General features: G+C 37.0%; 1 protein-coding gene across 3 annotated transcripts in view; it reads left to right on the top strand.

The window, feature by feature from the left end:
- LOC142627979 (uncharacterized) overlaps positions 1–26,559 on the top strand; it is a 48,488-nt gene that overhangs the window by 12,200 nt on the left and 9,729 nt on the right. Inside the window, exons 1-28 of one of the 3 annotated variants that reach the window (XM_075801895.1) lie at positions 4,305–4,800; positions 5,158–5,247; positions 6,450–6,523; positions 6,693–6,848; positions 7,106–7,226; positions 7,466–7,521; positions 15,368–15,422; positions 15,527–15,583; positions 15,704–15,805; positions 16,926–17,006; positions 17,135–17,187; positions 18,737–18,806; positions 19,690–19,753; positions 20,128–20,276; positions 20,387–20,514; positions 20,731–20,788; positions 21,004–21,101; positions 21,826–21,913; positions 22,048–22,113; positions 22,196–22,255; positions 22,529–22,615; positions 22,994–23,180; positions 24,395–24,438; positions 24,522–24,653; positions 24,753–24,884; positions 24,979–25,031; positions 25,110–25,158; positions 25,745–25,803. In XM_075801895.1, the coding sequence (XP_075658010.1) occupies positions 4,780–4,800; positions 5,158–5,247; positions 6,450–6,523; positions 6,693–6,848; positions 7,106–7,226; positions 7,466–7,521; positions 15,368–15,422; positions 15,527–15,583; positions 15,704–15,805; positions 16,926–17,006; positions 17,135–17,187; positions 18,737–18,806; positions 19,690–19,753; positions 20,128–20,276; positions 20,387–20,514; positions 20,731–20,788; positions 21,004–21,101; positions 21,826–21,913; positions 22,048–22,113; positions 22,196–22,255; positions 22,529–22,615; positions 22,994–23,180; positions 24,395–24,438; positions 24,522–24,653; positions 24,753–24,884; positions 24,979–25,031; positions 25,110–25,158; positions 25,745–25,803 (2,390 nt within the window). In that variant the 5' untranslated portion in view covers positions 4,305–4,779. Of the gene's footprint in view, positions 1–4,304; positions 4,801–5,157; positions 5,248–6,449; positions 6,524–6,692; positions 6,849–7,105; positions 7,227–7,465; positions 7,522–15,367; positions 15,423–15,526; positions 15,584–15,703; positions 15,806–16,925; positions 17,007–17,134; positions 17,188–18,736; positions 18,807–19,689; positions 19,754–20,127; positions 20,277–20,386; positions 20,515–20,730; positions 20,789–21,003; positions 21,102–21,825; positions 21,914–22,047; positions 22,114–22,195; positions 22,256–22,528; positions 22,616–22,993; positions 23,181–24,394; positions 24,439–24,521; positions 24,654–24,752; positions 24,885–24,978; positions 25,032–25,109; positions 25,159–25,744; positions 25,804–26,559 lie in introns of those variants that run through there. The other 2 variants (XM_075801894.1, XM_075801893.1) reach the window with 2 other exon arrangements.

Below are 26,559 nucleotides of genomic sequence, written 5' to 3'. Positions count from 1 at the left end.
CCTGTAAGGATGGGCCAGGAGCCTTCGGAAGCCCACTTACCTTTAATGGGCAATTTTAAAAGTCCTTCTAGGCCAACTTTGTCAAGCCCATGTGTCTTTAAGGCAGGTGACTATTCTAAGACAAATCAAGACAAACCCAGCCCAGTTCTCTCAGGTCCATTTTTCTGTGATGGAGTTAAGACTTCATCTTCCACTGACCTGAACTGAGAAAAGAGTGGATCAAGCCCCACGATGCAGCCAGTGTGCTTGGTGGTCTCGCCTCCACCATTGGGTCGACTTGAGATGGTTTCAGTGGCTTCGATGGTCATGGAAATTGCAATATTGGAGCAGAAAATCCCAGGTGGTGGTGACTATTGTGTTTAGATGAACCCGAGTTGGCCTACCAAGTCACACAATGAGCTGATCTTGCCAGCGGTGCTGTCCTAGGCTTTCATCGAGTCGATTTTGGCATTGGTATGGGCCCAATCTCCTTGTGACCTGCTGATATTAGCGGCGGTGGCTCCTGCAGCTCAGGTTGTGACAGAAGAAAAGGGTGAGGTTTTGGTGGGTTCAGGTTCGAAAGGATTGGTTACTGTTTTTGGGTATTCTGATTTTGAAGGGGTTAATCATCCTTGCCCCACAATTAGGGAATTGGTTGGAGACTTGGATAAAACTTGGGGTAATTCGAAAGAATAAATCATGAATGTTGCAATTGCGTGATGGAAGGCAGAGTGTACTTCCTCTATTGCTGTATTGGTCTTCAGAAAGCGAGTTAGATTGTTTAGTTGTGGATGTGGAAGTTGTAATAGGTAATAATTCTGTTGTCAAGGAGGGGCATATTGTTAGCAGTATAGATGAGTGTGACAGAATAGTAGATTCTATGTTTATTGCTAATGGGTCAGAGGATGAGCTTTGGGAATTCGATGAAAGGTCGATGACTTGGGAGAAAGGTGGTGAGCCTTTAGTTGTGTTCCCTTTGGCCATAGAAGTTCCTTTGGAGCTTGAGTATAATCTTGTGAAGGAGATTGAGTGTAAGTAGAATATTGATAGTCATCATCTATCACAATGGATAACCAATCGGGTTAAAGCTTTTAGGAAATCTGTGGGAACGTATTTGGAAGGTTTTGAGGAGCAAATAACGGGATTGCTTTTATCAATAGAGGCTAGGAAAAAAAATAAACAACATGTGGTGGGTGATTAGAAGAAGCTGGTAATATCAGGGCAGAAAGGTCAGCGAGAATTGAAAAATTTAAGGAGTTGTCTAAATGCTGAGAATGGTTCATCTACAAGGAGGAGTGCAAGAAGCGAGAGGGCTGTTATGGTTCATCAATGAATTTGAAGATTATTTCTTGGAATGTTGGAAGGTTGAATGAGCAGGATAAAAGGCTTCGGGTTAGATATCTGATTAGGAATTGGAGGCCAGATGTTGTTTGTCTCCAAAAAACTAAGATGGAATTAATAACTAGAGCTGTGATTTGTAGTTTGTGGAGTGGCCAACATGTTGATTGGTCATATTTAGGTTCTTGTGGAGCTTCTGGAGGGGTGGTGCTGATGTGGGACACGCGGGTTGTGGATGAAGTGGAGGAAGCAGTGGGAAGCTTTTCGGTATTTTGTAAATTTAAAAGTGCGGTTGACCAATTTGTTTGGGCATTTACTGGTGTTTATGGACCTAATTTAGTGAGTGTCAGAAGGTTGTTATGGGGGGAATTGTTTGGATTAAGTAGTTGGTGGAATGTTCCATGGTGTGTGGGCGGTGACTTTAATGAGGTAAGATTTCATCTCAAACGTGCTGATTCTACTTTTTTGCAGCTGCTTAGTTCTGAGCAAGGTCTAATTGATATCCCCCTGGAAGGAGGAACTTTTACCCGTCTAATTCTAGGTAAGTTGAGTCAAAGGCATGGTTGGACAGATTTTTGTTCATTGTAGATTGGGAGGCTAAGTTTCCTATTGTGTATCAGAGAAGAATGTCTAGGCTTTTATCGGACCACTTTTCGATTGTCCTAGAGGGTAAATCCTTTCAGCATAGGGGTAGGAGGCCATTTAGATTTGAGAACATGTGGCTTAAGGATGAAGGCTTTGTGGAAAGGCTGCGTTCTTGGTGGAATTCCTATCAGTTTCAAGGTGCTTTGAGTTTTATATTGGCAAATAAATTGAAGTTGTTGAAAAATGATTTAAAGAAATGGAATGTGGAGGTGTTTGGAAATGTAGAAGAACGAGGAAAACAGTTGTGGAAGGATCTTAGTAAGTTTGAAACTATAGAGGAGAGTCATGATTTAACGAAGGAGGAGAAGCTAGACTTGGAGAGAATTCAGGGGGAGCTTGAAAAAGCTTCTCTTTTGGAAGAAATATGTTGGAGGCAAAAATCTAGAGTACTTTGTATTAGAGAAGGAGATAGAAATACTAAATTCTTCCATCGTATAGCCAATTCCCACAAAAGATTTAACTCCATAGATAGGCTTATGTGGATGGAGAGTTGTCATTGGATTTGGAAGTCATAGTAGTGTATTTCTCGCTTCTATAGGTGGCTTTATTCCGAAGATGTGGTTAATAGGCCTGTTCTTGATGACGTGGAATTTCTAGAATTTCTAAGGAGGATGCTATTTGGTTAGATAGGCCATTTGATGAGGATGAGGTGTATGGGGTGATCCATGGGTTTAATGGCGATAAGGCTCCAGGCCCAAATGGATTTTCCATGGCTTTTTTCTAGTCTTGTTGGAGTGTGTTGAAAAAAGAAATTATGGAAGTTTTTTAGAACTTTCATACTCAAGCTGTATTTGAGAAGAGTCTTAATACTGCATTTCTTGCCCTTATTCCTAAAAAGGCAGATGTTGTGGAGATCAAGGATTTCAGGCCAATCAGTTTAGTTGGTGGGATTTACAAGATTATTTCGAAGGTGTTAGCTAATCGGTTTTGAAGGGTAGCACATGGGTTTATTTCAGATCCTCAGAATGCATTTGTTAAAGGTAGACAAATTTTGGACTCTGTGTTAATTGCTTATGAATATATTAATAGTAGATTGAAAACAGGGATTCCTGGGGCGTTGTGTAAGTTGGATGTGGAGAAGGCATATGATCATGTGAATTGGGGTTTTCTAATGTATATGTTGCAGTGTTGTGGGTTTTTAGAAAGTGGAGGAAATGGATTTGTGTTGCATTTTTACTGTTAAATTTTCCATTTTGATTAATGGGAGTCCTTCGGATTTTTTTTGGAAGCTCTAGGGAGATTAGACAAGGGGATCCTTTATCTCCATTGCTCTTTGATATTGTTATGGAGGCTTTGAGCCATATATCGGATATGGCTACAGCTGTTGGACAGTTTTCGGGCTTCTCTATAGGTTCTACACCTACTACTTCGATGATGGTTTTTCATTTTTTATTTGTGGATGACACATTTTTTGTGATGTTGACCCTAATCAATTGGTTACTTTGAGGGAGATTTTGAATAGATTTGAGGAGATTTCAGGGTTAAGAATTAATTTGGGGAAATTAGAGTTGGTGCCAGTTGGTGAGGTACGTAATCTGGATGTGTTGGTGGGGCTGTTGGGTTGTAGGCATTCTTCCCTTCCGTTGAAATATTTGAGACTTCCTTTAGGAGCTAAATTCAAGGGGTCATCAATCTGGAATCCAATTTTAGAGAAGATGGAACGAAGACTAGCAGGGTGGAAGAGGCTTTATTTATCTGAAGGGGGAAGGTTACTCTTATTAAAAGTACTATTTCCTCCTTGCCCACTTATTTCCTCTCTATTCTTCCTATACCTGGGAAGATTGCTAATTGCATGGAGAAATTACAGAGAGATTTTCTTTGGAGTGGTATTAGTGGTGATTCTAAGTTACACCTGGTGAAATGAGCTAAAGTTTGTAAGCCAATGCAAGTTGGACGGCTAGGCATAAGACGGTTGAGGAGCTTTAACGCTGTCTTGTTGGGCAAGTGGTTGTGGAGATATGAGTTAGGGATAGATGCGTTATGGCGGAGGGTTATAGAGGCGAAATATGAGAATGAATGGGGTGGTTGGTGTACGAAAAAGGTGACAAGTGTGTATGGTGTTAGCCTCTAGAGCTTTATTAGAAGTGGCTGGCTGAACTTCTCTAAACTCCTATGGTTTGATGTAGGGATGGTATTAGAGTGAAGTTTTGGAATCATGTGTAGCGTGGGGATTGTACCCTTAAAGAAGCTTTTCTAGATCTTTACTGCCTTAGCAGGGCAAGGGATTCTTTAGTGGCGGGGGTTATGCGTTGGACTGGTGGGAGAATTCATTGGAATTTTCAATTTCGTTGTCCACCGCAGGATTGGGAGGAAGTCTCTTTTGATCGGTTTATGGCCATTGTTTACTCTAGGAAAGTGCGGGGGGTTGGCCCTGATAAGGTTTGTTGGAAGCCAGCAATGAGCGGAGGTTTTGAAGTTATAAGTTTCTATCTTTCTTTGTACCCCCAACTATCTCTTTCCCTTGGAGTTGGGTGTGGCAATTGAAGGTCCCTCTAAGGGTGGCTTTCTTTTCATGGTCAGCCTCTTTAGGTAATATTCTTACAACTGATAATCTTCGCAAAAGGAGTATTATTGTTCTTGACTGGTGCTATATGTGTAAGAGGTGTTGGGAGTTGGTGGATCATCTTCTACTTTATTGCCCCATAGCTTCTGAGTTGTGGTCTTTGTTGTTTTGTTTGTTTGGACTCCATTGGGTTATGTCACTTAAGGTACTTGAGGTGTTAGAGTCTTGCCAAGGTAAATTCGGACGACATCGCAATATAGTTTTTTGGAGACTTGTGTCGCATTGCTTGATGTGGTGTGTTTGGAGAGAAAGGAATGCTAGATGCTTTGAGCGATGTGAGTGCTCCTTACTAGAGATTAAGTTTTTCTTCTTGCATAATCTCCTTGTTTGGAGTGTGGCTTTGTCACATTGTTCTTGTTTTTCTCTTCTTGCTTTACTTGATCATTGTAATTTTGGATCTTGATTTTTGCCCCCACAATACATCCCAAATGTACTTGGGTTGGCTATTTTTTTCCTGATAAAGTTTTTCGTTACCTATCAACAAAAAAAAGAACAGAAAATTTGAGGACTTAATTTTGATAAGGCCAAAACAAAGGGGATAATTTTGCCCAAAAAAGTGAAATGCAATCTTGTAATGTTGAGCAATCAGTTTTGTACGTGAAATCTTACATACATTTTTCTTCTTTGTGCAGCATGCTGAAATGTCAGATGAGAGTGTTCAACTCAAGACCCTTCAAACTATATTAATAATATTTCAATCACGCTTACATCCTGAAAGTGAGGTAATCACTGTGTCTGGTTTGATCTCGATCTTCCTAGTATGAACTAAATGTGTTTTCAAGCAGTGGCTATGGTTCAGATTAAATTTTATCTGCAAATCTGCCTTTATTCAGACTCTGCCCCAGTTGGACATATTGAAAAAATAGTACAAATGAAGAAAAAGCATGCCTTTTGGAATGTTGTGCAGCATATTTGATTCATTCATAACTGCCTTAGAAAGCAAATGAAAATTAACACTCTTATTCTACTCACTTTGAGAAGAGTCCTTCATATGTGCATTAATTTATAAAGTGCAGCTGCTCTCTAGTTTATGAACCCAATAGCTCTGTTATGAGCCACTTATCCCAAGACTTTGCACTTGTGGGTGTTTTCCTGTGGATAGTAAAAGTAATGGAAATGGCTTTGTATTTGATTATACAGGGCTAAATTATCTGAACAGTAATTGGAAATTATTGTATTTAGATAATTAGCAGGTATAAGATTTATATATTATCCTCCACCCCCCCTCCCTCCGCGCCCATATCATTATAAAATTACTGATAAACTGACAGACTTGACAAAAAAGACCCTTTCGATTAGGTGTTTATTGACATTTTTTTAACAAGCCTTGAATGCAGAAGTAATTCTGCAAAGTTGGTTGTTTATTGGTTTTCTTAGACAAATATCTAGCACACTAATTTTGCCCAACATTTCCCCATGATTTTGAAGATGTGCGTCTTGATAGATTTTACCTTGGGTATGTTGCTGGTAATTCAGTTCAAGTTGATGAATATTGTTCAATATAGTTATCTTTTGATGACATGCAATAAAAGTGGCTGTTTGTGAAGGATTTTTCTGGCTGTTTTAACTAAAGCTTGAATTTGGTTCTATGTATTTCTTGACCTCACCTTTTCATTTGGCACATGCAATATGAGTGTATTGCATGATATTTGTGTTTTGTCAACTGAAAGTTGTTTAAAAAAGGGGAGTCTTAATGGGATGAAAGCAAATAAGAGAAAACTGTATTTTGCAGTTGCTTAGAGAGAGGGTAGTTGGGGGAAGTGTAGGAAAAATAATGTGGATAATTTTGGTCTCTATTCTGCAATGAGTCGCTGGGTTGGAAGTGTGACACCAACTCAGGATTGGCTTTATATGACAGCATATATTTTGAGTTATGGCGGGGCATATTATGAAACTTTCATGCATCAAATTCTGCAATTCTCAGGAGAATACGGCTCAAGCTCTTGGTATCTGTCTACGGCTTCTTGAAAGTAACCGATCCTCCGATAGTGTGCGGAAGTAAGTATGGTTGTATAAAAATATATATGTTGAGAAGTTATAAGAATATTCATGAGCATAAAAAGAAAAGTTATAAGAATATTAAGTATTGTGAGGACTTTTCACAACGCATCTTTTAAGTGTTTTGTCCTCCATCTGGAAATATTTTTTTCATTTTCATGTTATCCAGCACTGCTGCAGCTACATTCAGGCAAGCAGTAGCCCTGATCTTTGATCATGTGGTTTGTGCTGAGTCTCTTCCTACTAGCAAGTTTGGTTCTGGCGGTCAAACCTCTCGCACTGGTACAGTTACTGGTGATGTTAGTCGCGGCATCAACCGTTCAGAGTATGTTATTTCTGAGGAACATGTTCCACAACTTTTTCTGCTTCTGTATCTATCTAGTCAAAATTTTGGTAAAATTTAAATAATTTTCTGCCCATGGGTCTGTATTTACTCTTCATTTCAGTGATGATCAAAGTTGATTGGGTATGAGAAGGGTAATGCATACATTGGTATTGACCTGCTTTCTTGCATGGTCTCAAATCTATATATTTAACACCTGATCTCTATTGTATCCATAAAACTGACTTGAACATGAACAGGTCATTGGAGAATGAATTTGTCTCTGGAGGGCTGTCATTGATGAGGGAGACCATGAGTAAAGCTGGCAAGCTTGGGCTTCGGTTGCTTGAAGACCTGACAGCACTTGCTGCAGGTGGATCTGTATGTGGAACTAGTCAATTGTGTTCCTAACTAGACCTTTATATTTGATGTTATAATCATAGGCTCCGAAAAACTGTTTCTATTGTGTTAATCATTCCATACCCATCCAAATAAAAATAAAACTGTTTCCATTCTGTTGATGGTTCCATATGTTGGCAAATATTATTGCAGTATCAGTCAGTGTGACATTGTTTCAATACAATTCCTAACTAATGATGTTATTGATCTTATATTTGCAGGCAATTTGGTTACGTGTCAATTCTCTTCAACGGACGTTTGTGCTTGATATACTTGAGTAAGAAGTCTCTCTGTGTTTAATGCTTTAAATTTCTATAAGTTGCAGTCACCAGTGAGTCACCGAGGCCACTAGATAATCTGCTTTTCAGCCTTTGCTACAAATAGTCATTAAATATTCTTTCTCATTTCAGTGCTATATTCATGCATCTTGGGTACTTTCAGAAATTTTGATAAATAATTTATTAAAAGAAGCAAAAGGGTGAAACCATGTACATGGAAAGCATACAAGAAATAAACTGAATGTCAATTAAAATTACAAAGATCAATAAGCTCAAGTAATTTCAAAATAGAAAATGTGGGGTGGCAGCTATCCAATCATATGAAGACCTCAACAACAAAAGCTTCAGGTCCAAAATTGATTTCTCATACCCTTTGAAGCTTCTAAAGTTTCTTCCCCTCTAGGTACACGACATGAGACAAAAAGAAGTTGCATTCCATATTGCTGCATTTTGATGATGGCCAAACCGACCTTTTTGACAAGCGAAGTGGCCTACAATTGAGCCACACTTCTAGGCATAAAACCATAGCCCTGAGCTCTCTAGCAACAACACAGTGAAGAAACAAGCGATCAATAGTCTCTTTAAGCTTCTTACACATTCATGATTCAACACCAATCTTCCACTACACCTATATGGCGTTTCCTCAAACTGTCCATCGTTGGGATTTTTTATGCCACAATTCTTATGATCCTTTTTGTTCATTATCGTGAGCACAAGGTTTTGTTTCTTTATCAATAATATTGCATTCTTACCAATAAGAAAGATAATTTTTTATGTCACAATCCATGCTAAGATAGAAATCCACTCTAGTTGGAACCTTGGCTTCCAAATGCTCTTCCAAGGGAAATCCACTCTAGTTGGAACCTTGGCATTCTTACACATTCATGTCACAATCCATGCTAATAATATTGCATTCTTACCAATAAGAAAGGGATTTTTTTATGTCACAATCCATGCTAAGATAGAAATCCACTCTAGTTGGAACCTTGGCTTCCAAATGCTCTTCCAAGGGAAAGAAGGGCCTTTGTCAGTTTTAACTTCAAACACTTGGTGATTTGAAGGGTCCCAACACAATGAATCTTCTCCAACTCCCAATCTTGCACAACTCTAGTAAAATTGATATTCCAATGAAAGTTACCATTACAACATCCATGTGATCATTATGTTTGAGCAGTATGATATAGTTTGGAAAAACCTCCTTTAAGACATGCTTTCCCATGCCATAAATCACGCCGAAACAAGTACCCTCACCAACCTCAAATCTAGTAAATCTAGAAATTTTTTTCCAACTTTCCTTATATTTTACTGTAAGCTAAAACCATATAGCCCATTAACTATGTTTAAACATCACTCTCTCCACATGCTACCATACTTTTTATCTACCACCTATTGTTGGAAATCTATACCTTAATGTTTATAAATTACATTTTACCCCCCTAAATTGTTCCTCTTTTTACACGCTTACCCCCCTAAACTATAAGAATGCATACTTTATCCCCTAAACTATTACCCGCGTAACACTTGTCCCCCTAAACTATGAGAGTGCACACTTACCCCCTAAACTATTACTTGAGTAACACTTTGCACCTATTCCATGGGTAATAGTTTAGAGAAGTAAGTGTAAAAGGGTTATGCTTTATAGTATAGGGGGGTAAAGCAGTGTTGGTAAAAGCACGCTTTAAGCATGCTTTGAGCTCAAAGCGCGAATCCCCAAGGCTCCAACACTTTTTGCCTCAAAAGCTAGGCTCATTCAAAGAAGCGTGATTTAGGCACGCTTTTTTGCGTTTTTTTCAAAAAAGCTCAAAGTGCGCTTTTTTGGTGCTTTTTTATATTTTTCAAAAAAAAAAAAAAACTGAATTTAAACTATAGGATCTTGACTTTATTGATATGATCCATTGATTTGACATATCTTAAGTGTAACTTATTTTTTTTTGATAAGTAAAAGAGAAATATATATATATATATATATATATATATATATATATATATATATATATATATATATATATATATATATGAAAGGCTACTCTATGCATGAAGAAACATAGAGCAAACCTAGAAAAAACAAGAAGAAGAAAACAGAAAAACTACAAGAGAAAGGGAGCTAAAAAAAGAAGGGAGAGAGTCACTAGTCGTAAGTCCCCAAGCCCTAGACCAATCAAAAAGAGTCCCACTAAAAGAAGCAAGCAACTGATCACCCACAAAACGCCTCCACCCCTCAGTCTCCTTGTAAATTTTTTTATAAAATTGTACTATTTGGGTGTTTACCTTGGATTCCTCTTCAAAAACCACCCCATCACCTCCAAGGTCCTCAGATAATTAGACCTTCTATGGGAGTTAGCCATTTTGTGAAAAAACTTGGTGTTATTATCCCCTTCCTTGATACATAACATCCTAGATTTTTGTCTCCAGGAAATTTCTTCCAAGGAAAGAAGATGCTCCACCTGGGACCTCAAATTCGCCCTATGACATTTCTCCCCATCGGTGAGACCAAAATCCCCTTCCTTAGCATCTAAGGTTTTCAGCTCCTCCAGTAATCCAGTAATTGCTTCTTTTGCCGCTCTACATTACCAAACTCTCGGCGATTCCAATGCACACTGTCCTCTTTCAGAGCCTTTAACTTTTTTGCAAGCACGAAACTAGGAGTACCTACAAAGGAATGTCGATTCCACCAGGATTGAACTCTATCCACAAATCCCTCCGTCTTCAACCACATATTTTCAAATCTGAATGGACTTTTCCTCCTTGCCATTCCCCCTGCCTCCAAGAGAATTGGGCAATGATCTAAGATAGGATGGAGTAAGATCCTTTGAATAACATCAGAGAAGTGGTCCTCCCAATTTGGGGTGATTAAAGCTCTATCAAGCCTAGACATCGCTGGTTGATCAGAGCCACTTGACCATGTATAGTTACCTCCTTCCAAAGGCAAATCAACCAAATTAAGCTCCTCAACAAATTCAGAGAATTTTTCCATAGCCAAGGTCAAACGAGTCTCACCCTTGCGCTCACTAGGAAAGCGAACAACATTAAAGTCCCCCAAGCAGCATCACGGTAACCTCCAATACTGCTGAATACCCACCAACTCATCCAACATGTGACCCCTCTCGTTATTCTCATTTGGGCCATAAACGTTTGAGCATGCACATATAAAATCGTCCCCCACCCCTTTCCACTTAACCGAAACTGAGAAAGTACCAACCATAACCTCTACCTTATCCAAGACCCTTTTATCCCACATAAGCAAAATACCTCCTGCAGTCCGATCAGCCTCCAAAACAGCCCAATCCACATAAGGACAGCTCCACAAACTACAAACTAGCTGTCTATTCATACTGGCAATTTTCGTCTCTTGAAGACAAACAACATCACACTTCCACTCCCGCAGCAAATTCTTTACCACAAGGCGTTTTCGAGGATCATTTAAACCTCTAACATTCCACGAAATCATCTTTATCTTCATAGACACTGAATTATCCCCAACTTCTAACACTAGGACAAGACCACCCTCTATCTTCTGTCATAATTTACCGAGGAGATCAAGTTTTGCAGCTCTCCATGTCCCTTTTTTTTTTGCCTTGGCCCCCTTTTTGCTACCCAGTATTTTCCTGTGTAACATATTGGCTGCCTCCATCACTGATTCAAGCCTCTGTAAGAGAGCAATACACAACTTCTCGTGCCGAGACATTGACAGCCCAACCAATTTACTGAAACTAGGAATTCTGTGTTTCACCCACCCAGAAATATCTACCTTCAACTCAAAACACAAAACCTCATTGACCTCCTCCGACTCTACCAAATTTGTCATCGCACTTGGAGCAAAGGTTTGCAGAGGAAAGCCAACTGACAAATCTGTTTCACCAACACCCACAGAGAAGTCAGCTGCTTCCTCCACTAGCATGACCTCCCTAGAAAGACTAAAGAGTTCCTTACTAAAGGAAGAATTAACCTCCTGACCCAAAGCCCCACAACCTAGTGCTCCAGCTTGCACCAACTCCAAAAAGAGATCGGGAATAGGAGGTTGGACCAACCGCGGCACTAAAACGAGAGTCACTGTCCTCTTACCTTCAGAAAACAACCCACCCGACAGCGAAATGGAACCGAAAATGTTGTTCCGGTCAGAGCTTAGCCTGAAAACCATCACCGGAGGGGACTTGGTACACCCCGCCATTCCTACCGGTGATGCGCAACGCCGATGAGGCGAACCCACCAGATCCCCGGTGCGACGTGTCACCTGTAACGGCAAAACAGGGCTTGTCGGAGGCACTGGAGACACCGAAAGGCACGAGCCACCCTTATCGGCCTGAACCCGTACCTTCGGTGACCACACAAGACCTCCGGCCACCTGCGACGGCATCACAAAGCTCGTCGGACTTGTCAATGGACACTCCCCAGTCTTCTCGTGATTATCGGCTGAGGGTAAGGGCTCAACACACTTAACGGAACATTCCCCAGGCTCAAAGGATATTGGGCTTGTGAGCTGTGGGCCTAAACAAGACTCACTAACTATCATTTGGGCTACCAACTTGTTAGGGCCCAAACCCAGACCCAACTTACCCTGATGCATTTCCTTACCAGCCCGTGAAACCATCTATGCTTCTGATCTCTCCCTTTCTTCCTATCCCAGGAAACCCACCTCCTCCCCATCACGTCAACCTCCACGATAAGACCTCTCCCTGTCCAGCATGGTCTCCTTACATCACTCCTTTTCCTATTGTCATAGGCTTTTGCATTCAAACTGAAACTTGGGAAACGTATCCTACTTTCTGCCACTGACTTCTCATTAATGCACTTCTCCCTCCTATCTCCTCCTCCCACCACCATCTTATCAGGCTTGCCTACTGGAAAAACTCCCACCTTAGCACCTGTGAGACTCTGATTCACCTCCATCTTCTCCCCTCCTAAATGTGTCTTCTTCCCCTTGACAATGGAACCTACTTGCTTTAGCTGCTTTCTATCCTCTACTCTTCCATGAATGCCTTGCACAGCTTCAGCAAAAGTTCTAGAGTGTTGAGTCTCCAAATATTGCCTATGCACCTGAGGAATAAAAGTTGGAAGACCAGTTCCACCCACTGCATATTGGGAGGGATACAACATCTTTCTTAGTTCAAGGCCAAAAGCCCTCCAACCATATTTCTCTTTGCCTTCAGGGATAATGATCGACCTCCTACACCCGCCAGCTTTTAGTTCAGTCAAAAGTAAAAACTGACCAAAAGAATTGGTGCTACGTTGGAGAGTATAAGCAGTGTCACCGTCCCTGAATGTAAAGAACTGTTTGGAGCTTGCCCCAACAACAGTGTGTTCAATATTCTTCATCAGCCATTGTGTTGCATTCTTGCCCATGAAGACTGATCTCATAAAATATTTGCCCCTCTCATAAATCCGTAACAAGAAATAACGTCCCCCTTCCTCTACAACTAATTGAAAAAACTTGGATTCAATGACGAAACTGTGAAAACCCCCCATACGCACGAAACTACTATTTCTTAAGTTTGCCCACTTTCAACAAATCAGCAAAAAGTTAATTCAAAAGCACATTAAGCAATATGGAGAGTAGCCATCCTTCAAATATTAATTCTTATAAGACACAGGTCTGCACTCTTTTTATCTTAAGACTTCTGGACCGTATATACAAACAATAAGAATACATAACAACTCATAGTAATTACATTTTCCTTTAAGTGTAACTTATATATATATATATATATATATATATATTTTTTGAGTGTAACTTGTCGAGAAACCCACAACCTCCCAGTTCTTATCTATTTTTATTTTTATTTTTTCTTGATTTTTTCTCCTTGTAACCGTAACCCACCTAGCTTCTTCTTATTCTATTTTTTCCCTTTTGGATATCTGCTTGGTATAAATTACAATATTGCTACGTCCTCATATCTTTAGCTCATTCATGAAAAATAGAGTATGATATACTATATTTGTGGTAATTGTTTAGTTATTTTAGTGGTTGATGTTGAACATAGCAGACTAATTCTTCTAGACTTATGTAGTCATTAAGTGATTAAATTATTAACTAATATTACTAATTAGTCATAGTGCATTATGAATATTGGAAATCTAAGAAAGGCTATTACATGGAAGTACTCATATCTAGCTGATCCAAAAAAAAAAAAGACTTGACTTGCAATATTTGTGTTGAAATAGCAAGAGTAGGGCTTATCTAAATGTTATTTTAGTGTGCATTCTTATAGTTTAGTTTAGAGGGTAAGCATAGAAGGGCGTATAGTTTAGGGGGTAAAGTGTATATTCTCATAGTTTAGGGGGTTATGTGTAAAGGGGAGTATATTTTTTAGGTTGATAAAGTGTAACTTCTCCAAAATATATGGAGGGCTAAGGCTCCTAGGAGTGTTTTGTGTGTGTGTGTGTGTGTGTGTGTGTGTGTGGACAACTGCTTGGGGGAAAATTCTTGCCTCTGAGAACCTCCTCAAGAGGTGTTACTTGATGGTGAGTTGGTGTTGTATGCGCTACTGTAGCAGGGAGATCGTGGACTACTTCTTGATTCATTGTAGTGTGACCTTTTAGTTGTGGAGTTCGATATTCAAGATGTTTGGGATTTAGTGGGTTTTACCGGAGAAGGTTCTTGATTGATAATGTGGGTGGCGGAGTAGGGGACCTAATTTAGATATTTGGAATTTTACATCTTTATTTTTGATGTGGGCTATATGGAGTGAAGGGGAAGAAATTGGCGTACTTTTGAAGATGTGGAGTGCACGTCAACTCAATTTTAAGCATCCTTCAAGAAATTGGCGTACCTTATTTACTTACCAAAAATATTTATTTTCTTCTTGGAGATAAGTAAAATGAAAGAGATTGGGATAAGGACCTAATTTAGATATTTGGAATTTTACATCTTTATTTTTGATGTGGGCTATATGGAGTGAAGGGGAAGAAATTGGCGTACTTTTGAAGATGTGGAGTGCACGTCAACTCAATTTTAAGCATCCTTCAAGAAATTGGCGTACCTTATTTACTTACCAAAAATATTTATTTTCTTCTTGGAGATAAGTAAAATGAAAGAGATTGGGATAAGAAGAGAAAGAATCAGAAAGTGTTGTAATTCCAACTTTACAAAAATATCCTTGAGGCAAGGAATGTAATGAAGCAAAGTGAGAGGCAAAGTGACATTGTATTTCCCATAATACCCTAACTATAAAATTAAAACAAACAAAATGAGTGTCTAATTTTCAATCATCAAAGAATTTACCAATGATGATCATGGAAAATTACTATAAAAAATGTGAAGGCAAGGTTCAAATAGGACATTTATTATGGGACAAAGGGAATATTGATCAACAAAGCGGGTGCAATGGTATTTCACTGGCCCAGCTTGCATAGTGATATGAACGTTTATAGTTATTAAGAAAATGATATTGAAGTTGATACTGTGAAATCCTTTTAGTCAAAAGCTTGTAAGTGGATCCTGACTTTACTCAGTGTATAGAGAAGACCATATGCAGCATCTTCATTCATCTATTTATTTATTTGACAAGTAGTGAACCTTTATTCAATTATCATAAAAAAAGACATGCAAACCTCCGTGTACACTGTACTAATGGAGGATAGGAGTCAACAAAAGTGTATCTCCTTTCAAACCTCAAGAACTCACATACTTCTGCTGTTGTTTTCTAGTTTGCTTTGGCACTTGCCTGGTGGATATGCTTGTGCTGTGTTATGTTCAATTACTAGATTACTGCATACTAACTATGATTCTGACATTTAGATTCCTTATTCATCAATTGAACCTTTTTAATTTGCCTTTTTCATTTGATACGTGGCCCAAATATGGTGTCATTGTACTTTATTTACTTGTACTTAATGCTTGACCTGCAGATTTATTTTGTCCAATTATGTGGCTGTTTTCAGAACTTTGATTCCTTATGAGCAGGTAAATATAAAAATTTCTTAACTAAAATTAATTTTTTAATGGGGTTTTGTTTAAACATGCTTGTAAACTATAATAGTAGAAAAGATTGTGTGGGAACTCAACAGGTTTTGCAGCACCAGATATGTTCACTTCTAATGACTTCAATTCGTACCAATTCTGAGGTATTTAAGCTTCTGAAACATGTAATTAGTCTTTTGATCCATCAAGGGTAATTTACTGCATCTCAAGAAGAATTTCATTGTTGGCATTCTCTTTCCTTAATTGTATTAAATGTTTAATAGCTTGAAGGAGAAGCAGGAGAACCTTATTTTCGCCGTTTGGTTTTGCGGTCAGTTGCTCATATTATCAGGCTCTACAGTTCATCCCTTATCACTGAATGTGAGGTGTGTTCCATATGTGAATGATATATATATATATATATATATATATATATTTATTTATGAAGCTCTCAGCAATGTTTTTGTAAAAAATTTTCAAATATGTTCAACTAAGTTTTACTGGAGAAATTCTTTTTAAAAAGTGCAAAGGGCATAGCCCAAGAATTATATAAGAGAAATGCAAAAGAAAAAATAAATGCATCCTATATTGAGCAAATCAGAAACCACCAAAACGAAGAAAAAAAATGCTACTAGACATGAGTATCCAATCATAAAACAATCTCAAGCACAACATCTTAACAATATCCCATTGCAACCTCAAAATCTTCAAAGGTTTGAGCATTTTATTCTTTTGAAATGCAAATATATGCAATGCTTGAGACATAAGGGAATTGCATCCTAAATCAAGCTACCTCATCAAAGCCTACTAAAGTGTCATTTTCACATGTTTGCAATTCCATAACTGTAAAAAAAAAAAAAAATCACATAATCCCAAATAGAAAATAGACAAATGACGAATGTTCTTCTGTGACCGAACGCCACAGTAAAGATAATTCACTTTCTCACCACTGACTTTGCACATGCGACACCAATCTATATAGTCTTCTGCTTTCTTAGGTTATCCACCGTTTAAAGATTACCCTGAGCTGCTAGCCAACCTAAGAGCCACTTTCTGTGGCACTTTGAGTCTTTGACCTGCCAGTTGCCAGATGCTCGATTACTCTATCTAACTTTACCTTTTTTTTTTAAGAAAAAAAAAAACTAACATTTGGAATTCATAGGTTGAAGATACATGTGGCCAACCTTGATTAGTTAGTTGAGGTTCCATCCTAAAATTTTGAGACTAAGGCTTGGTTGTTGTATTACATTATGGCCATATCAAACAGAGTGGAAATTCCTGGGAGCTTGAATTGGATTCTGAACCATATGGTTGTTACTGGACAGAATTGAAACAATTACATATTGTTTTTTCCCCTGAAATGTATGAAGTACCAGATTAAAAAATAGGACATTCTTTTCAATAATTTCCATAGCTTTTATTTATTTTAATGAAATTGCATGTGTCTACTTGAATCTACCACTATCAACTAAATGAGATTTTTTTTTTATTGTTTCTTAAATGCAGGTTTTCCTTAGTATGTTAGTGAAGGTTATCTTTCTTGATTTGCCATTATGGCATCGCATTCTTGTTCTTGAAATCTTGAGGGTAATTTTGATCTTGCAGCATGTTCATATTTCATATTTTGTGTATGAAATATTCAGCAGTTTAAGTATCTTTATATATATATATATATATATATTTTCCTGATAATCAAAATTTATGGAACTTGACAGGGCTTTTGTGTGGAGGCACGGACTTTGCGGGTTCTTTTCCAGAACTTTGACATGTAAGTTCACCAGCTGTGATCTGTTTGTCACATAGATTCATTAACCCCCTAGCCCTTCTCTCACCTAAATTCATAAGATAAGAAGGAACAACAAAACAGAAGCAATGATCAACAGTATGCACATTGAGTATTTACCTAAGTTGACATGTTGATTGTAGCCCTCTGCATTGGCACCATGATTATTTTTCTATTACTAATACTAGTCAAAATGATCAAAATAATAGTTTCATTGAAAGCAATGGAAGCCTCTAAAAACAACAAAATGAGTACTCTTATGTAATTTCAAGAAGTCAAGGGAGCAGGTAATTAAAGGCAGAAAACCCTAGTCTTAAAGATAAGAAAATCAGAATGATTGAAAGAAAGACCATTTTACAGCTGGAAAAACGGCCTTAAAGACTAATTACAATCAGCTACATGACTGCTGTAATAATAAGAGATAACCAATCCTGAACTGCCCATTTCTGCTGCCCTGTCTGGTTTTGAAATTTGAAATAATTTGGAAAGGTGGGAATGGAAGGGCTTGGAGACAAGTATCTATTTAGTGAAATGAGCCATTGTCAGATTTACATCTTGTGGACTAGGGTTGCACCCATTATTGTGCCTTTTAAATGAAGTTTTTACTAAATATATAAAAAAGAAGCTGTTTGGTGAATTCACTCAGTAATTGTCACTATATACTTCCTGTATTGATTGTCCATACTTTTTAAGTGTTGCCAAGATGTCTGCCACATAATTATGGATTTTATTTAAGTCCTTAGTCTTGATAGAAAGATGAGGTTTAAACCATATGCTCTTAATAATTATAACATTTAGCGAGAAATGAGAATATTCACTTTTCATGAGTGACTTGGGTTAGGGCCGTCAGGCATGAAATGTTGCAAGAATTTTGAAGAAAGAAAAAGAAAATAATAAGGAAGGAAAATTATGTGGCTTGTTACTGATTCTGACATGATGACTTTTCTGAATAGTGGATTTCATACAATTTTTTATTCCACGTGAATCTAGCTCAACTAAATTGTTTGCAAGCTGTATATAGAAAGCAGGACGCTTACCTGGGGGTAGTGGTTCAATATATGGTATGAACATGAATTCTTCATAAAGAACAGATTATACATTTAGGAGAATTGCGTATGACAAGTACATAAAGAATATGACTTTATATGGAGCTAAATAGGAAAAAGAATTCATGTAGCTGAACTCATACCGCTTTAGGCTTTGTTGAGTCAAGTTGACTTGTATGTGTATGTTCTCTTCTTCTTTTGATAAGTGTGTGGATGTGCTATTCAGTTCATCTGATTTGAAAACAAGAAAGTATTGAGAAGATAGAACAATGCTTTTTTTTCTCTCTCTAAATCATATATCTATAGGAGAGAAGTTTGATAATGTTACTGTAATTTTGGTTCTGATTCAAGGGTAGAATATGCCTGTAAAGGTCCAGTTTATCATCATGTCATATTTAAGTTACAGTTGGTCATTCTTCCTCAAAAGAAGTCAAGTTCTTTAAACTACTATTATGTGTTATCCACTGCCTTTTTCATCTGCCTTGTAGGCATCCCAACAACACAAATGTTGTAGAGGGCATGATTAAAGCTCTGGCTAGAGTTGTTTCGAGTGTGCAGGTAAGATTTTAGAGTATTCTTTACTTTGCATCTTGCAGGGCCTTTGTTTATTTTCTTCTTCATCATGGGTATGGGTGTCTATTTGTTGTATTGAGAAAGGCTGAATTGAAGTTGTACAATCTGTGTTTGTGTTGAAGATATCATGTTTGGCTTACAAAAAGAAATAAAGAAAGAAAGAAAGAACAAAAACCAAATTAATTTTAGTTTGTTCAGTATGTCTTGAATTTTGCTAGAGATTGAGTGATCTGATCATGGGCTATGTTTTCTGGCTTGCAATTGCTAACTCTATTCTAAATATGGTTTTCAACAGCTACTTTACATGTTTTCTGGTTTTCAAGACTGCCATGATTGACTGGTGTTCCCATGCAATTCTGTACTTTCTTAGTATATCATATAGCATATGACCTTTCATTCTTTTCTACATTGCCATATCACATTGCAATTTAATCATGAGTTGTTCATGAGCTTTTTACCCCAAATTTAAATATCATATTCCATGTCCATCTGTAATCTATTTTCAGCAATCTCTTCTCCACCCCATGTTGTAATCCCTTTCTCTAGCCATGCAACTTATCACTTCCAAGGATTTCCTTGCAAAATCCTATATGAATTTCTATAGCTAGGTTCTTTCATCCCACATTTTGGTATACTCTATTGGTGCTCTTGCTATCATCCAGACACACATACATACATACATATATATAGGAGAATTTGTGTACACCTCCTGTGTGCATAGGGTATCCCCTCTTCCTCAATAAAATTATATTGCTAATATATAAAAGGAAGACATGTTTTCAGTTATTAGTTGAGAATTTGTCCTTTAGATGGTGTGGCAGTAGGCATATTTTAATTTCCTTGACTAATTTAAATTTTAATGCTCTAGGTCCTAGAGACAAGTGAAGAGAGCCTGGCAGCTGTTGCAGGGATGTTCAGCAGCAAAGCTAAAGGTAATCAATTAGTTGTCACTGACATCACCCATATCTTGTGGCAATACATATAGTTTCTCTTTAATCTAGAAGCAATGTCAATCTACAATGGTGTTACCTGAGGAGGTTTTGTAGTGTTGCCTTTTAATATCACAATGATCTAGTGGCTAATGTGAAGTTTTTTTTTTGGTTAAGTAGCTAATATGGTCAACATGGATTGAGAGTTAATTTCTATTATACTTGGGGGAATATAAAGTTGGGGAAGTTTTTGACCTATGGAATACTTCAATGCATGCATTTACATTTTGAAATGATTTTTTTATTTGGTCTTGTGGGGTTCAACTCAAATCAATTCTTGATGGTCATAGAAGATGACAGTATGTACTTTTCTGCAGGGATTGAGTGGAGTTTAGATAATGATGCATCCAATGCGGCAGTCCTGGTTGCTAGTGAGGCCCATTCAATAACTTTGGCAGTTGAAGGTTTGTTAGGTGTGGTCTTTACAGTGGCTACTTTGACAGACGAAGCTGTGGAAGTTGGGGAGGTAGTTCTGTGTATAGTTTTCATTTATTTTACATTCCACTCTTAATATTCTTTGGGGAACATGTCATATGCTTGGGTGCTTGACATTGCTTATTCATTCTTGGTTCCCAGCTTGAATCTCCCAGATGTGATAATGATCCACCAGCAAAGTGTACTGGGAAAACCGCTGCTCTCTGTGTCTCAATGGTTGATTCATTGTGGTTGACCATACTTGATGCGCTATCCCTTATTTTGTCAAGGTTTGGTGAACTTTTCTATTAAAGGATCTCCTAGTCTTAATAAAGCTGAACTGTTGAATTTTAGATGCTGTTTTTCTTTAGGTTGTCTCTTGTATACATCCCATGTACTAAAGTTTCACACTTTGTGCTCTTTTAATGTATTTTATTACTTATCTACAAAAAAAAAAAAAAAAAAAGTTGAATTTTTGTGTATCTAACCTGAAGTTATTTCTGAAGGTCACAAGGGGAGGCTATTGTATTAGAAATATTGAAGGGATACCAGGCATTCACTCAGGTAAGTTAAATTTTAATCTATTGATTCAACTCATAATCATGGCTGTCATATTGGTTTTATAATATTTCAAGAGTAAGATAGAGCATTTTAATAAGTCATGATTCTGGTTGAGCTATTATTGGTGATATAAAATCATTAACTTTAAATCTTTATAAAAGAATTTGATTTCAATTACCCTCTGGTAGATGATGACAGTTTGTATGATTGCTTCACAGGCTTGCGGGGTTCTTCGTGCTGTAGAGCCATTAAACTCTTTTCTAGCATCTCTTTGCAAATTCACGATAAATTTCCCCAATGAAGCTGAAAAAAGGAGGTATTAAGCTATAAACAATCTATGCAGATTTCTCCATATGCAGATATTACCATTCTTTCATTTTATATTACTCCTTTGTAATATTTACTGACATTTTGGTGGCTTCCAATATTTCATATTATGATTATACTTTCTTTTTTATTATTATTATTATTATTTACTTATTAAAAAAAAAAAACTTTTCATTTTAGCCTTTTTTTTTTGGGTTAGGTTAATTGTTATTGCCTTTATTCACTATCGACTTCCCTATGTTTTGTTTCATTTCATAAGACACTTATAAGTTTGCCTCACTTCATTTCATTTTGTTTGTAAAACCATGTAGGATGCTAAATTATGAGAATCCTTATCTTATATTATCATTATCCTTGACTGTTGATTTTTTTTTTTTTAGAAATATTTTCCTATTTGTTGTTTCTTATCTTGTCATGTTAAGGGACTCTAATTGTTGTGTGATGTTTAGTTTCTACACGTGTTGATGTGGCTGGAAACAAAATCTAGTTTTATATCTTTTAGATTGCTTTATTAGGCAGGCAGACTATTGACTATTGAATGGGGTACCTTTTTGTTAAACTTTCAAAAATTTTCACTTTTCAATCCTCGTTTTGATTACACCATAATTTTCTAGCTTAGCCCCTTTAATTCAAATATTTGTAGTTTTAGTTTCTACTTTCAAGATTTAAGCAACCTCACAACGTTGAAAATGGGATTATAATTGAGATTTCAGCAGTGCCTTGCAGTCTCCTGGGTCAAAACGCTCTGAACCATTGGTTGATCAAAGGGACAGTGTGATACTTACTCCTAAGAATGTGCAGGTATTTAATTTATGTACCCTTTACTGAGGATGAAATCTTTTTTCTACTGTTCATTCTCAATAGAATGGCTTCCCTATAAATATCCGGTTAAACAATTATTTGTAGCGTTAACTTTAAATGCTATTGCAATTTAGGCCTTAAGGACTCTTTTCAACATTGCTCATCGATTACACAACGTGTTGGGACCATCCTGGGTTTTGGTATGTTCTCTAACTTGTTAAATTTTCCTGTAAGTAGAAATAATTCATACGATGTTAAATCTTTTCTGAATATTAAATGTAGGTATTAGAAACTCTAGCAGCTCTAGATCGAGCAATTCATTCGCCACACGCCACCACACAGGTAATTTTGGTAAACATCTTTTTAATATAAAATTCTGCCATTAAGAATCAAATCATATTTGCTTTATGTAGGAAACTAGAACTTTGAAATCATATGCCTGGAATATACATGATGAACCAGTCTCATGTAACCTACAATTAGGCCCCATATAGCTCCTTATGGTCTGAGTTAATTCCTCGTAATGGTTAATTATTCTTGTTCAAAATAGTATTGATCTAACAGATTTCAGCTGTGTCATAAAAGCTTACGAGGACATCAATATTATATTTGTAGGAGGTCTCCTCAGCCGTCCCAAAGCTTATGAGAGAATCATCTGGTCAATACAGTGACTTCAATATTCTCTCTTCTTTAAATTCTCAGGTGAGGAAAGCAAGTTAAGACCTCATTGGCAATGGAATTGAAGGTTTATTAGCTCTAGAAACCATTTTTAAATATTTTTCATTTTGAGAATTCTTGTTTTCTTGCCCTTTTTAGTGGTTGATGGAACTGTGTGAAAAAGGGACACTAAATGTTTCCTGAAAACAACCAGCCTTCAATTGATTTCTTGATAAACATTTTTATAATTGCCATGCCAAACAAATTATTTTCCCCTCATCATAAGAAATGGGCATCAAAAGGGCTCTTCATTATTCTTTTTTTTTATTATTTGCATTTTACTTATCTTCTGTTTTACACAGTTACAAGAAACAGGCTCTAACCTTTTCTTTTCACCCTTTTCTGCCCTTTATGTATGGAAAGCTTTTTGAGAGCTCAGCACTGATGCACCTATCCGCTGTTAAGTCTCTTATTTCTGCACTACGTCAGCTGTCCCATCAATGTGTGGCTGCGACTGCAACTGCTTTTGGACCGTCATCAAGTCAAAAACTTGGAAGCATCAGTTTTTCAGTTGAAAGAATGATTTCCATACTTGTTAATAATCTTCACAGTATGTGATGCCAATGATTTTCATTCAATGTTTACATATGTTTATTACAAATATGGTTTTGCACATAGTTTTCTAATCAGTAAGGTAAAGATAACAGAGGATGTTGCTTGTTTGCAAACTGTAATCTCTCCCCTCTATACACTACATACTTGTCATGCTTGAATTCTTGTTAAAAGCCTCTGAATTAAACATTATATATGTAATGTGTGTGTGTGTGTGTGTTTGTGTGTGTGTATATATATATGTATGTATGTATGGGGTTCAATGGGTGATGCCAAATTCAGTTGTCTCTCTCCTTTTTGCATGGAGGAATTGGTTGGGGGTTTATTCATCAAATGTTTGAAATATGGTACCCGCGAGTCTTATGTGGTTAATTTGGAAGGAAGACAATGCCCGATCATTTGAAGACATTGAGAGATCTGTAGATTTGTTGAAGTCTCTGTTAGCTAGGACTTTGTTTGAGTGGTCTCGTATTTGGGGTTTTACTCATTGTATGTCCATGTCTGATTTCCTTATTTCTGTTAGCTCTTCCTTTTGATTTGCTTGTATTCGTTTCAAGTGCAGTGGGTTTACCATCATAAACACATTATACTTTTCTTATCAATAGAACTTTTATTACCTATAAAAAAAAAGTATATATGTATGTATAAAGTATATAAACAAAAGGCACTCTTGAGGCTTCACAGAAAATTCACAAGTCATTGACTAATTTCTGATGTTTCATTTTTTTCCCCAAAAAATAGAGTAATAAACCTTACAATGGCTGTAACTGGTGAGACCATTGGTTCTTCCTCTTCAGTCTCTGATATGATGGCAGACCTACGGCTGCCCTTGTTTCAACTTTCCTTGGCTATTTTCCACAGGCTTATTTGCTATTACTGTTCAACCTCAATACTGATTTTCAACCTGCTTATTCTGACATATTAAACATGGTATTGCTCATGGACTTTGCTGGAGAGAACAAAATGATGGTCCCTGATTGACTTCACTTGCATATTTTCATTTCTCTTTTGTTGTCATGTTCCATGCTTTGCTCCATCATTTTGGTGTAACAGTTTGAGGACTATTACCTCTGTTAAATGTTTCTCTTTGCTTCTTATTGGAAATTGTATAAAATTATTAATGACTTTATGTAGATAGATTCGTTTTATGCATGTGGTATGATTTGAGTTTCTGTTATTTGATTCAATTTGAATTTTTCTACCGTATTACAGGAGTCGAACCATTGTGGGATGAAGTAGTTGGCCACTTTCTTGAGGTGATGATCTTTAATACTGATTTAGTTTTTATATGATTGTTGCCCCATTTATATCTTTCTTGACATCACAGAACATTTTGTAGCTTGCAGAAAATTCTAATCAGAATTTACGAAATATGGGACTTGATGCATTGGATCAATCAATATGTGCTGTTTTAGGCTCAGACCAGTTCCAGGAAAACACACCATCCAGACCCTACGAAAAATCTCAGGAGGTGAGAACTTTCACCTCTTCTCAGTTGCAGTTTGGAATTTTATTGAATATAGGGATGGGGGATTGGTTGTCATTGACTCTTTCTTTCTTTCCATCTTAGATGGAAACCTGGCTGGCAGAGTTGAGATCACTTGAATGTTCTGTTATATCTCCACTGAGGGTTCTTTATTTTTCTACTCAAAACATTGATGTTCGTGCTGGTTCTTTGAAAATTCTTCTGCATGTATTAGAGGTAATGGATACTACTGGAGACAAATTAAACTTGCTTCCATTCTGTCTTAATTCTCAGCCTACTCTCTTAATTTTTTCTCGCAAACTTCTTTCAGAGGCATGGAGAAAAGTTACACTACAGTTGGCCTAATATTCTTGAAATGTTGAGGTTTGCCTTCTACTTTACTATATGCTTCTGGTAGCTGGTTCTGTTATTTTGATCCATTTAAATTTCTTTTCTGTGAAGGTCTGTAGCAGATGTATCAGAAAAGGATCTTGTCACTCTAGGATTTCAGGTTAGAAATGATCTGAGCAAGAATTCTTTGATTGCAAGACACAATGTTGATTTCATAATCTCTTTTTTGCCAAGTTTACGCATAGACAGATTAACAAACATATGTATGCTTACATACAGATAGAAATGTACATGTAAGAAAATGCACATGCAAAAACATCATTTTTGCTATTTAAAGGCACTTATTTTCTGCTTAAGGAAAGAAGCATGAGCAGCCCAAGTCCTATTGAAAATTGTTGTTTCTTTTGCACTGATGTGTCAATATACCATTGCTGTTGTGATTGCTCTTTTCTTTATTTTTTATTTTTTACTTGAAAATCATTGGTAAGTTATGCATATAGTGGGCTCTGAACCCACAACTTCGTCCTCCACCTGTTCTTGTAGGAGGAGGAAGTACCATTTGAGCCAGAGCTCATTGTAGCTATTGTGATTGCTCTTTGGAATGTGTTTATGCAGTTTATCTTGGATCATTTATTTAATATTATTGTTTTAGTGTGAATGAAATTGTTTGAAGTTATTGTTGTTTTTGTTGTATAATGGTTCCATCTGTTCTATATACCCATTCTGAATTGTGTATTTTCCTGCAGAACCTACGAGTCATTATGAATGATGGACTTGCAAGCATACCTGCAGACTGTCTTCATGTGTAAGATTCTAAATTTTTCATTTTTATTACTTGTTAATTTACATTTTCCCTGAAAAATTCTGGGAAAATTACATTTTAAACCTGCTAGTTTAGAAGGTGTAACAAATCAAACCCTATAGTCTTAAAAAGTAATAAATTAAACCTCAGCCCAATTAAAGTGGATCCGCATTGTGTTAGGGGTTTCAAATGGGCCGAGGGTTTAATTTGTTACATTTTCAAACCCCATGGTTTAAAATGTAAGTTTGCAAAAACTTTTTCTTTATTTCAATGTCTTTCTTAAATGCATGCATGTATGTATGTAAGATGTGCAAAATTCTGACTTTCCATTTTTAAGTTATGATGTTATTGATGTTTAAATCATATAATTTGGTATTGCTTTTTGGTTGGTGGAATTAGTTAAGGAAGCACTTGTCTAATATTTGGAATTTAGTTCCGTTGCGCTTATTGTGGTGTCTTTGGAAGGAGTGCAATTGACGGACTTTTTAGGACTTGGATAGCTCCGGAGATTAGTTGCTTACTTCTTTTAGTGTATCTCTATTTTACTGGTCTCGGGCTTGGAGACTCATATCTAGTGATTCTCTCCTTTTGTTCTTTTGTTCTCTCCTCTTTTGTAATTAATAAATTCTTTGTTTTCTTCTCTTCTTTGTTTCTTTCTTTTCTTTGTAAATTTTGGTTTGCTTTGTGCTTTTCATGCATAAACTAGCCTTTTGCATTAATTGTGGTGTCTTTGGAAGGAGTTGGCGGACTTTTGAGGAC

The sequence above is a fragment of the Castanea sativa genome, chromosome 3 (assembly GCF_040712315.1).
Source record: "Castanea sativa cultivar Marrone di Chiusa Pesio chromosome 3, ASM4071231v1".
In the NCBI taxonomy this organism is placed as follows: domain Eukaryota; kingdom Viridiplantae; phylum Streptophyta; class Magnoliopsida; order Fagales; family Fagaceae; genus Castanea; species Castanea sativa.
This window is presented reverse-complemented; position numbering and strand designations above follow the sequence as displayed.